This window comes from Silurus aristotelis (assembly GCF_946808225.1).
Source record: "Silurus aristotelis genome assembly, chromosome: 22".
Classification (NCBI taxonomy): Eukaryota; Metazoa; Chordata; class Actinopteri; order Siluriformes; family Siluridae; genus Silurus; species Silurus aristotelis.
In genome coordinates this window covers 16021632-16035233 of record NC_139595.1, presented here as the reverse complement: position 1 = coordinate 16035233, position 13602 = coordinate 16021632, and the positions used below count along the sequence as shown (strand labels likewise).

General features: G+C 37.0%; 1 protein-coding gene across 1 annotated transcript; it reads right to left on the bottom strand.

Moving 5' to 3' along the window:
• Positions 1-413: 413 nt before the first annotated feature.
• LOC310717109 (galanin receptor type 1-like) lies at positions 414-13386 on the bottom strand. Its single transcript, XM_083524783.1, has 3 exons — positions 12465-13386; positions 9436-9501; positions 414-1738 (listed from the first exon to the last, which is right to left on the bottom strand). Exons 1-3 carry the CDS (start codon positions 13179-13181, stop codon positions 1421-1423), a joined length of 1101 nt encoding a protein of 366 aa, XP_083380909.1. The 5' UTR covers positions 13182-13386; the 3' UTR covers positions 414-1420.
• Between the last annotated feature and the right edge of the window lie 216 nt (positions 13387-13602).

Here is a 13602-nt window from a genome sequence, read left to right as displayed (position 1 = left end):
TTCATAATATACAACAGTGTCATGAGGTCATAAATAAAGTTACAATTCAACATATACACACATGAAACATGCACAGGGTTCATTGCACAAAAGTCGAGATTTACAGCACATATGCACTGAAACATGCTGCACATAAATTGAAATTCTGAATAGAAAAAAAGATTTTGGAACACAAATATCCACATGAAAACAAATTAGAAAGAAGGGAGATGTTAGGGTTCAGTCATTTATTATCCATGTAATGTCAAATGTAGTCCATGATTGATGGTTGCACTAGTTAGCATTCATTTGTAAGGCTAACCATTGCAAAGTAGTTAACTGTTGATAAAAGCCAGGCTGGTGCTTCGTCTTGATTAGCTCTTGCATTGCGTAGGCTAGTTTTTGTTTTTTGCTAGGTTAGCTTTCGCATGCCACTAACTTTCTTCTGAATGTAAATGGATGTATGTGCACATTTTGCATGTTCTCCGAGTGGGCTCCTCACCACACGGAGTCTCTCCTTCCCCCTCAAGTCCAAAGACATGCATTTTAGGCTAATTTGGCACTCCATTCAGCCTAAGATAAACTCCAGATTCCTCCATGACCCTGTGTAGGATAAGTGGTATATAAACCAAATAAGACATAGCAAGAAATGGCAATCTTGAGACTGCTAAAGGACATACCTATGTAGAATTACCCAAAATAAGCTATACTCACTTTATAGTGTCATATTGTGGTCAAATTCATATAGAAGCTGGAAAGATTTTACCCATGAAAAGAGATACAACCTAATATGAACATTTCAGAACATGACCAATTTATGCTACTTGGCATTTTCAATACACACTTACATCAACCTTGGCAAGGAGATAAATAAGTAGAGATAAAACAAAATTGTCCGTCCATTCTTTCTCTCAGTGGTTCTGACATGGTAGTGCATTTCTGATTGAAAGACTGGACACATTGACTGTTTCTATGAAAAGAAGCACAGTGCAGGAGCTGCCCATGTCTAAGGTTCATGACAAGGCTTTCAAAAGCACACAAATGCTCTAAATGTCCTCAAACCAAAAGGTAACTCCAATACAAATCAAGAATTCAGAGCTTCATTTAAGCATCAATGTTCCCATTTTCTCTATTTTCAGTCCAAAAAAACCCAAAAGTGCCTTTCACAAGGCTCACTGAACATCTTCTGGTTCCTTATTCATCCACCCAGAATCATCTCTCATGCTCTAAATGGTTGTTTTTACAAGATTGGCATAGAAACCAAGCTGGGGATAATCACAACACATGAGGACAGGCAGGAAAAATAGGACAAATATAGTACACTGTATACACTGCATAAGGAAGGCTTTATATACATATAGAAGTTTAAGTCTTTCTTCACTTTATTAGACTTTATCATATTCCAAAATAATATATATTTTTTAAACACATTGTGTCCCTCTTAAAGACTGGTGCAGTTGGTGATCGGTGGCGTCTCGGCTTTGCTGCGTACTCCCTTAACATCGTTGGACGGCGACCCACCATTGCTCTGACACTTGAACACTTGCTTGTACGCCTTGCGGAAATTCTCTGAAAGGAACGCATAGATGATGGGGTTGACAGAAGAGTTGCTGTAGGCCAGGCAGTGCGCAATGACACGAAACATAAAAGACGCTTGGTTCAAGGGAAAAGAGCCAAACTCCACCCACAGATGAACGATGTGATGAGGGAGCCAGGAGAGGCAGAACACCACCACGACCACCAACACTGTCTGTGCTGTCTGGGGAAAAACACACACATACTCATAAATTAAAATACAGTACAAGACATATACTGACTAGGGCGGTTCTTACCATTGATCAGAACAAAGGTTTAGGGGTCAGGATAATGCCTGCTTGGTTAAATAATATACTTTTTATTTTATTGAATTGATTGAGTAATCAATTAAATTGGCACAAATTAAATTGATTAAATACAATTAAATATATGGAAAAATTCAATAGTTTACATTTGTTAGACCCATTTGGGTAATACAAATTTGTATATATGTGTGTGTGTGTGTGTGTGTGTGTGTGTTTTACATTTAATATGAAATTTTTTTAAAGATGGTAAAGTGTTTACAAGTTTACTTTAACTTATTGGTGCGAATAGTGCTTCTACAAGCTACTGAATCATAAGGTGTACTCGAATCATTAAGTATTTCACACATTGTTTCTCCAATCTGCCTTGATTTCTGTAAAAATAAATAATGACACTCTATAATATGTCATGTGTTGTTCATTTGAGGTTGTGTTTAGCTCATTCCAAGACTTGCCTAAAGACCTGATGATTTTTTATTACGTCCTGATTTGTAAAACCATAGAATTAAAATGACAGTTTTAATACAAATTTGTCTTTATGATCCTGTAATAATCCAACTATTTATATCTTGATCTTGGTTAAAATCAACTAAGAGAGCTTCAGAAACCCTGTCTGTGCTTGGGTGGTACCCAAAATCATCTACCAAACTGTGGTAAAATGTAGCATTGTATTTGACAGCCACTGTATCTCTTCAAACATTTTAGAAAATTTTAGAAAAACATTTTTTCCATTTTTTCATTTTCAATTCACATCTACTAGCCAGTTCTTCCATAACAGCTACCAATTGGGGAGGGTAAGGGCTTTCCTTCAAATAGAACATTCAGGACACTGTGCCATTCGGTATATAGAAGAGATCACAGAAGGATATGATTGCCCAATGGCTATGGATCAAAGGCTATAATTGGCTAATGGCCATGTGGTACCACTTGAGAGGGAGGAAAAAGATTTAGTGTTGTTTGTACCAACGTATTTACAAAAAAAAGAAACTTGTTTTGAATGACAAAAGCATCCTGTTAAATTAATAAAAAACATTGTGTCATTATAAGATACGGTATGTATGTTATAAAAACAACATAATTGATAATAGTCTTTGGTTGCCATGGAAATATGCAAACGTAGGAAAGGGAGAAAGAATAATGTGTGCTTTCTGAACAACATCAAGGCTTTTGCTTTTGCAAAAAGAGCAAAATCACAGAATCATGAAAAAGTAGCTGAATAAATGCCATTTTAATTAATCAGATTAGCCACAAATGGAGCTAACAAATAGTACATTATTACGTTCATTTATATTTATTGGTCGCAAAATTTGCTACACAATTAGGTTCCAAATGTTGTTGTTTTTTATGGGTTTGGCTTAATGAAGGGCTGGATGGGATCAGAAAAAAAAAGTAAGCAAAAAAGTACTAAAGGGCTTAGACAATAAAGGGCTCCCAGAAAAAAATGCCACCTGAAAGAATTTTTTTTTTTTATATACACATGGGAAAAAAAAACCTTGAAAAGTAAAATAGTGATAAAAGAATTTTAAAAAATCGATCCAATGAGATTGCCCTTTATTGTATTGCCAGCTGAGGGGAAGCGAAAATGGGAAAATAAACCCCATAATAAACAGCAGTACATTTATAGCTGGACACATGAACACTGGATTGTCTACTTTTTGCTTAGTTAACAACCTTTCACAACATCAGTATAACAAATTCCCTATCACCATCCACTGTATAAGACTTTTCAGCACATTTGGCAGATGTACTCATCCTGAGCTACCCACAATTATCTCATTAATTCAAATGTCTTGCTCGAGGGCCCAGCAGTGGCAGCTTGGTGGTGCTGGGAATTGAACTTATGTCCTTCAGACCAACATCTTAACCACTAAGTTATCACTTCCTACCACAGACAAGTGCCTGAGGAGAGCTAAAAAGAACATCAACAGCAGTATTCATACAGCACACTCGCTTTTTCAGCTGCTTTTATCTTGACGGCTTCTACTTAAAACCCCTCAGGATTTGGTGTATCTTTTGTTTTTTCTACGTTTCTTTTTGTTTATTCGATATATTGTTCACATTTGTATATTGCAGAATCAGATTCAGGTTAATTAGCCAAGTAACACACAAGGAATTTGTGCGACAATATAGACAGTACGAGTATTAAATAGGGATACAGAGTATATGACATCAGTAATGTACATAAAGTGTGAGAGTGCATGATAGTGTAAATAACAGTATTGTGCGTCAGGTATGATAAAGAGTTACTTCAGAACTTGTACAATATACAGCAGCAATAGTGTGTGTAACATATACGGATGATGTGATGACTGACAGTTCTGATAATGCAGTACTTATAGATATAAAGCAGGGAATATAATTATGGTAAGTTTTTAATGAGGGTGATTGCCTGGGGGAAGGAAACTTGGGGAAAGAAACTTGGTACACAACATGGTCATGTTGTGTAATACATGGAGCTCCCTGTTGAGCCACCATATGAATTTCAGTATGAAATTTCCCATGTGTCCCAGCTGTGCAAATGACATAGCTTGGAGCATTGCCTCAGGAAAATAAAATGCTTTGGTGATCCAGTTGTTTTGTTAGGATCTGAGGTGTCTGACTGATGCCTGTCTAAGATTTTGTTCCCTTTTTCTTTAGTTTCTCCTTTGTTACTGAGAAGACTTTGTTTGACAGTATTTGCCTTCATTTTGAGAAGAAGTTTGTGTCGATTTCTACCTTTGCCCCTGTGGATTTTTTTTTTGTTATATTGGCATTTTTTTTCCTTTCTCTGTTTTCCGTGTATGGATTTTCAGTAACAAAAACATGAAATTTTCAACATGTCTGAGTTTGTTTCTGCATTGTGGCACATCCTGAGAGGGTTCACACATTCACCCTGGTTTGAGTCCTGACCTTGAACTTTCCTTTCCTTTCAAAATTAACACCATGTAGATCATATACAAAATACTGACCATATCTAAACTCATGTAAGTGAATTACTGATTCATCAGACACACAATGTGTGTGTGTGTGTGTGTGTGTATTCAGATAGGAGCTGTCGTTTCGTAACCGTGGCGATAGTGCCGTTTCCTCAGCTGTATTTAACGGCACTGTTCTCAGAAAGCGAACTGAGTAATGTCCATCTGAACGCCGCTTTTAACCTTCATCAGTCACACTGATAAGAGACAGGCTCCACTTTGCCCCGGCTCACGGTGGCCGCACACGACTGGACCGTGGCAAATCCGGCACACGCCTTAATAAACAAACCCAAAAGAGACGCTTCATCATTATCTTATGTAACCATTTAGAGCAGCACTTTATCATGTTAATGTGAGCTGCTTTGCCGTTTGGTTTCATATCTGACAGTGTTTGGATCTGTCGCGTTCTGCCTGTTAAATCAACACTGTAAATGGAAAACCGCTTTGAGCATCTTAATTAATATGATTATATCCATGTTTAGAGAAGAAAGAAAGATCTGTAAAGAATTAGGAAATTGGATTTTCACACTTTCACAGTAACAAAAAATCTGATTTGTTTCAGTGTAGACAGATCTAACAAATTGTAGTAATATGTCAGGATTTGTCTAAACTTTATTTCACGCGCATGAAATAGCAGAATCTAAAGAACTATATTTCTTGCACTCTGGCCCTTGGCTTGCTCTTTATGGATGTATATCTTCAGCCTATTTATTTCTGTTAAAGCTGTCTTTTGACAAGGTCCATTTTTAAAAGAGATATACAAATAAAATTACATTTGTTTTGGATTAAATAAGCAGAAATAGAGTTCAGTTCTAGGGTGCATGACAGTTTGCGCAGTCAGCTGATTATGCGGCTTTTTTTGATACTTGTGATTTATTCCACAAAATCAATTAGCTTTAAAAAATGGACAATTAATGCTAAAGATTTAACATTATCGTTGAAATACACCTGTACTGAGCATAGTAACCTGAGTCTGTACTGAGCCCTGGTAGTACATTCATGCCAGCTTCATTTCTGCCACAAGATCAATGTTGAACCCTACATGACCGCACTAGACTTTCTTGCAACTTGTCTTATTTGTGCTCTATAGCAGGTTTGTTCTATTCCTTGAGATTCACCATTGATTTATTACTCTCCTTAAATGAATCTTTGAGTGTGTGTTTTTCTAGACATTTATTACAATAGTCTAAGTTCAGTGATTTATGGCATGAGGAAACACTAAAGCGGTTCAATCCTCTAAAAGTGCGAGTGTTTTATCTTACGGTTATTTTACAATCCCAACATTAAGACTGTATATAAATATTAAGAAATATTGAAGTAACCCAGAGTATACCTAAATGTTGTTAACCAGAGCCCTAAAATGATTTAAGCCCCTCGTATTGCGACAAAAAAGACAAGAAGACGATAATGATAAAGACCAAAATGATTCATGTATAACAACATACATGTGCATGTAAAATAAAAACATTTTTCTCTAGATTTTGGAGGGTAATGAACCAAATAGCAAATAGATAAATTCTTCGGAAATAATATATAGACAAGGCAACAGTGTTCGGTTCTGCAATGTTAGCTAAAGTTAAATTATATCAACTAGTTCCCAAATTTACATCCTAAAACTGTACGCATTCTGAAAGTTCCCTATATTTTAAAAAGATGTTCCATGAGCAGATCAATTTAAATTATAAATCTTGGAAACTTTATGCATGAAGTGAATTGTATGTGATACTTGGAAAGTTAAAAGTAAAAATGTTTTAAAGGTGTTATCATTAATTTATAAGATGTTATAAGGAATTATAAGATTTAATGACAATAAAATTACATGCTACCTATTTTTTACTATTAACATTACTTCTAATGGAACAGGAAATTAGACCAGAGATTCCCAACATAACACAACCCAATACAGGTCATAGAAGAGTTGCTACCAAGATCATTATATATATCTTTGTCAGTTTTCAATGTTACCTCAACACTTTGTTGTTTATGTCTCTAAGGAGGATACAATTCCTTGTTCCTATGCAGACTTGTTCATTGCAGATGCTACACAAAATTTGAAAGAAAATGTGATCGAGGGCAGTCCTTTGAAACAGGGCGTTTTGCAAATACAAATTACAAATTTGTGCGCTTGGGAAAAATACTTTACTGAAAAAATGTATTTAATTTAAAATTTGATGGCTTACTATGCCATGTAGTGTGTGTGTGCTTATGACAGAATGCTGGTATTCAGCGTATTAAAGCAAAAAATATGCATGCTAACTTTTTTCAGTAACTTTTTACGTTGGAAAACAACAATGGGATTAAATCCAGGACTTCTGCCTGAGGAGAGTATAACAATTTTAAAATGAAATGCAGTCTAAATTTAAGTTTAGACTGCACAAACAGCCCTAGAATCTAAAATATGCTTGTTTTTTCTCCTTAAAAAAGAAAACCCAAGGCGATTTGTCTAAGACTTGTTCGCATTTCCAGTGAGAATACTGTGCTTGCAGTTTGAGACCTTTTTTTTTTTTACTACATTTGGTCCATGAATATTGAATCCATGATGAATCCTCAGCTTGCCTATTTATTCTCACTCTTACCACTTGGTCTTTTTCACTCGTTTCAGTCTACAGTATTGATTTCTATTCAGATTTGGATATAAAGATTTCAAAAAGCTTATGTTTCATTTGTAGCTAGAAAAGATCAGGTTTCTGCAGCACCTTAATGGCCGTATCCTTGCTATGGAAAAAAAAAAAAGAAGCATATCTTCATTCAAAGATTTTTTTTACTCATTGCTTCACATATCTGCAAGGTGTCTTATTCTTTTCCATCTCTTTTTGAACCAAATCTGATTAACCTGCTTTTTCCAGCCAGGTACAAATCTTGTATCGGTTGATACATCATTATTGTCCACTTCCACTAACACACACAGACTCGCCGTCACCTGGATCTTAATATTTGCCTGACTGACGAGGAGTGTCTCGAGAGTTCATGGGTCTTCTATTTGTGCCCCACACACATTTTCTTGCAATTTAAAATGGTACAAAGACTTCAGGCCATGTTGGTAATTGTGTACTCCTCTACTGACCCCAATTTGTTTGCCCATTTGTTTATATGTTTTGGTTTTGTCCCAGTCTGTTTGTTGACTAGTCAATAATTTCTGTCACTTATTTCGAAAACAATTATTGGGAAAAAATCACCCATACCCTCCGACAGCCGTCTTTCAAAAAGTAATACCAACTGTATTGCTTGTACGTCTCTCTTGGTACACTGATTGATTCTGTTCAATTGGAAACAGGCTTCGCCCCTTACTGTGGGCTTGAGATGTGCTCCAGATTGTAACTTTGGAAAAAAGAATTGACACAGATACCTGATTTTGTTCCTGCTTTTTCTATGTTGTTTTCCATCTTTTTTTTTTCCTTTTTTCCCTAAGAAATATGTCTATCAAATTAACTGTGAAATTTTGTACAACCAAAGTCAGATTTTTGTGAAGAGAAAAACTATTAAAACTGTGTTCGGTTTACAGAATTTAAAAATTACATTGTAAAGTACTAAACCAAACAAATCAGCAGTTTTTACAAAATGTTTTTTGTCAAATTTACAGATACAGTAATTCAGAAAGCAGTAGAATGCAGTTTACAATCACAAAATGACTGTTAAAATAAAGTATTACATTTAAAAAACATTTTTTACAGATAACAATATGTGCAAGTACTGCTACATTGTGTTAAGATGAATAGTTTAAAAAACAGGTGACTTTTTGGCTTTTTTGTGTAAAATAAATATTATATATGAACTAGTGGTGACTTGCATATATTTTATTCATGTTTTTATGTTTATGTTTGTCTTGCAAATAGTCACAAGTCATTTGTTTCATAGCCTAGATGTTCATCAGTCTGCCATTTCGTATAGTCAATTGTAAATAAAAAAAAAAACGTATCTGTTGTTATAGAAATATTCATAAAGCCTTAAGGCCATTGATAATTGCATATATGTACATATGGCTTTGAACAAACCATATCTAATGTAGTTTAGTGTTGTTTTCTTGCTGCTATCAAAAGTTTTATGAAGGATTTTTAGCTTCATTGCCATCATGGTTTTGGGTAAATGAGATTTTATTTTTTGCCTTGAGGAGGACAAACCCTGATTCATCTGTCAACCACTGCACATCACATACATTTACTGTAGGTCCTTAGACATTACCATGAAGTTAAATGACCTGTGTTTGAAGAACATCTTGATTTTCCAGCCTCAGGCTTGTTGCACACCAGTCACTGGAACATTACTTTACCAAGTAGACTACAAGGTGCTTAGTCAACATCAGCAAACTACCACTGGCTACAGTTCATTTTTTACATTTATACCACATCTGCAGTATATTGTCAACTAAATGATATATGGCATTCAATATCTAACAAAAAAAAACTGTAACTTATATATCCACACTAGTCACAGCAGGTCTCAGGAAGTGGCCCACTGCCAGGCCTAACAGAACATAATTGAATTTTTAAAGTGAGAGCAGTGGGTAAGGAAAAAGCGTTATTTAATAAATCCCGGCTGGAAAAATCCTTTGGGGCTTACAGCCTGAAGTTGCAGCCCTAATGATTCCATTTGCAGTTCAGTCTGTGATTTGTGATGCTAAAGGACATTATTCAAACTTTAAAGAGGAAATAAAAAAAGATGCTTACCTTCTTTTTAGATGCCTCTGATTTTTTTGACATATTCTTCAGCTTTTTATGTAAGTGGTTTAAAACCTGCAAAATGAGCAGACAACAATCACAGCTTTTACATCAACCTGCTTTAACAAACTGCAGAGCAAATGAAGAGGATGAAGTAAGTGAATCTAATCTATCTATCAATCCAGCCTTCTATGCATCTTTCTGATGCATTCCAGTTCCTTAGTAGCAACATACATAACATTCAGAGAGAAGTTGTGCCTCACAAAGTTCACGCTTGAGGTGCACACTTTTATAGGAGCAGACTAAGGACACTGATCTCTATTTAGTCACTTGCTAGTCTTGTACCTTTGCTTAGTCCCCATTCAACAGGTATCCTTACTTACTAGTATACTGACTGTACTGTACTGTCAATATTGCACCTACTGTGGTATACTGATTGCATTGTACTGACTAGTATACTGATTTTATTGTACTGACTGTATTTTATTGACCCCAGTGTACTGATTGCATTGTACTGGCTGAAAAATGCTAACGGTATTTTAGAGACTGCATTAAACTGGCTGTAGTGTACTGACTATAGTCTACTGACTGTATTGTACTGACTGCTGTGTTCTGACAGTGGTGCACTGACTGTAGTTTACTGACTGTAGTTTACCTACTGTAGTGTACTGACTGTATTTTTCTGACATTTGTGTACTGACTGTAGTGTACTGACTGTAGTGTCCTGACAGTATTTTACTGGCTTTAGTGTACTGACTGTAGTACTGTATACTTATAGTATTGTACTGGCTGTAGTGTACTGACTGTAGTTTACTGACTGTAGTGCATCTAATGTAGTATACTGACTAAATTGTGCAGCCTGTAGTGTACTTACTGTAGTGTACTGGTGGTATTATAAAGACTGCAGTGTACTGACTGTAGTTCACCTTTTGTAGTATACTAACTGTATTGTACTGACCTTATTGTACTGATAGTATTATATTGGCTCTCGTGCACTGGCTCTAGTGTACTGACTGTAGTGTACTGACTGTATTGTACCGGCTGTATTATACTGACTGTAGTTCACCTACTGTAGGATACTGATTGTATTGTACTGACTGTATTTTACTGACTGTATTGTCCTGTCTGTAGTGTACTGACTGTGGTGTACTAACTGTATTGTACTGGCTGTATTATACTGACTGTAGTGTACTGACTGTATTGTACCGGCTGTATTATACTGACTGTATTTCACCTACTGTAGGATACTGATTGTATTGTACTGACTGTATTTTACTGACTGTATTGTCCTGTCTGTAGTGTACTGACTGTGGTGTACTAACTGTATTGTACTGGCTCTATTATACTGACTGTAGAGTACTGACTGTAGTTCACCTACTGTAGAATACTGATTTTATTGTACTGACTGTATTGTCCTGGCTCTAGTGTACTGACAGTGTTGTACTGGCTGTATTATACTGACTGTAGTGTACTGACTGTATTGTACCGGATGTATTATACTGACTGTAGTTCACCTACTGTAGGATACTGATTGTATTGTACTGACTGTGTTTTACTGACTGTATTGTGCTGTCTGTAGTGTACTGACTGTGGTGTACTGACTGTAGTGTACTGACTGTATTGTACTGGCTCTATTATACTGACTGTAGAGTACTGTCTGTAGTTCACCTACTGTAGAATACTGATTTTATTGTACTAACTGTATTGTCCTGGCTCTTGTGTACTGACAGTATTGTACTGGCTGTATTATACTGACTGAAGTTCACCTACAGTAGTATACTGATTGTATTGTACTGACTGTATTTTACCGACATTTGGTACTGACTGTAGTGTCCTGACAGTATTTTACTGGCTGTAGTGTACTGACTGTATTATATAGGATGTAGTGTACTGACTGTATTGTACAGACCGTAGTGTAGTGACTGTATTTCACTGGCTGTTTTACACCAACTGTAGTGTGCTGACTGTAGTTCACCTACTGTAGTATACTGACTGTATTGTACTGACTGTATTTTACTGACATTCGTCTGCTGACTGTATTGAACTGACTGCAGTGTCCTGAAAATATTGTACTGGCTCTAGTGTACTGTATACTAACTGTTGTGTCCTGACAGTAAGATTCTGACTGAAAAACATGTTAGTCCTCCTGTAATCCAGCTAACAGTAGACAGAGGCCACCACGAAACCCCTGCTGATGACTCATGCTGGTTCATTCTCAGAGCAGCAGTGACAGTGACATGCTAGTGTATATGTGTGTGTGTGTGTGTGTGTGTGTGTGTGTGTGTGTGTGTGTGTGTGTTTGTGGCACGTATGTGAAACACCTGAAACATTCGATTATGATGTATTTGTTCAGTTTTTCTTTCGTTTTTCTCCCCTCCATTTCTATCCTTTTCTTACTTTCTTTTACTTAAATGTCTTTTGTATTTATTACTCAAACAATTCTTCTTGGTTTTTCTATTTTGTTGTCACCTGTTTTTTCTTTCTTTCTTTCTTTCTTTCTTTCTTTCTTTCTTTCTTTCTTTCTTTCTTTCTTTCTTTCTTTCTGTTTTTCCTTTTAATTTTTTTATTACTTTATTTATATAAGTAAACAAAGAAAAACACTTAAGTAATTTTTATGTATTTATGTATATTATATGCATAAATTTTCTGTTCTGGTTTTCTGTTCTGATCTCTATTATTATTTTATTTATTTTTTTACTCAGTTTTAAAGTTCATTGCATTATTTTCTTTCCTTTTTTGTTTTATATAAATATATATATTAACACACACACACACACACACACACACACACACACACACACACACACACACACATATATATATATATATATATATATATATATATATATATATATATATATATATATATATATATATATATATATATATTTTTTTTTTTTTTTTTTCACTTTTACTTTTAATTCTTTTCTATTCTCTTCATTATTCTCTCTTTAGATTTCTTTCCTAAACGCATTAGTTTGATAATGATGATGATGATGATGATGATGATGATGATGATGATGATGATGTTCACTCACACTGGCGTAGCAGAAGCAGATTAGCAGCAGCGGCAGAAGGTAGCCGAAAACGAACGTGCACACCACGTAGATCTTCCGGTCCCGCGCGCTCGGCCACAGTTCCCAACAGTACGTGGCGTTCTCCTCGCGCCTGATGATGTTCTGGTGGTGCGCCACGGGTGCCGCCATGGCCAGCGAAAGCGCCCAAATCACAGCGATGGCGCGCACGGCGTGCCGCGCCACGCGCACCCCGGAGCACCTGCGTGAGTGGACGATGGCAACGTAGCGGTCCACGGACATGGCAGAGAGCGTGAAGATGCTCACGAGCATGGAGACGGTGAAGAAGTAGTGCGTAAACTTGCAAAGAAACGCGCCCAGCACCCAGGTGGGCAGCACGTACACGGTGGCCTGGAAGGGCACGCAGAAGAGCAGGTAGGACAGGTCAGCCACGCTCAGATTTAGGATGAAGATGTTGGTGGTGCCGCGCGGAGCTCCGGGGCGTCTGCGCGCGAGCACCGCAATCACCACCGAGTTGCCCAAAACCCCCAACGCGAAGATGAGCGCGAACGCGAGCAGCGCGACCACATTGTCCACGCCGATGTCGAGTTCCAGGTTCCCCGGTGCCGCCGCGTCCTGCGTCCCGTTCTCACACCATCCCGCGCTGGGCTCGTTCACACCAGAGCGGTTCATCCCTTCCTTTAGATCCATAAGGTTTCCCAGGTCCCACAAACACTGCATGAAACACGACGGCGTCACACAATCTCCCACACACACAAACACACAAACACACTCTCTGTGCGCACTTCCCAAATGACTCGGTGCGCGCAAAGCTGGTTATGTGCTCATTTCGGCTCCAGAGTGTCTCAGCGCGCGAAACTCTCTCTCTCTCTTTCTCTCTCTCTCTCTTTCTTTCTCTCACTCACTCACTCACTCACTCACTCACTCTCTCTCACACACACACACACACACACACACACATAGACACGCACGGACGCTGTTGCTCTCTCTTTTACACACACACGTTCTCTCCTAACCATAAAAGTATTTTCTGTCAGCAATTTAAAAAACTTTTTACATTTACAATCCTTTATTTGTTTCTCTCTGTGAATGGAACAGACAGTCTTGTAAAATATCATGGTTTAAAATACAAATAAAAGAG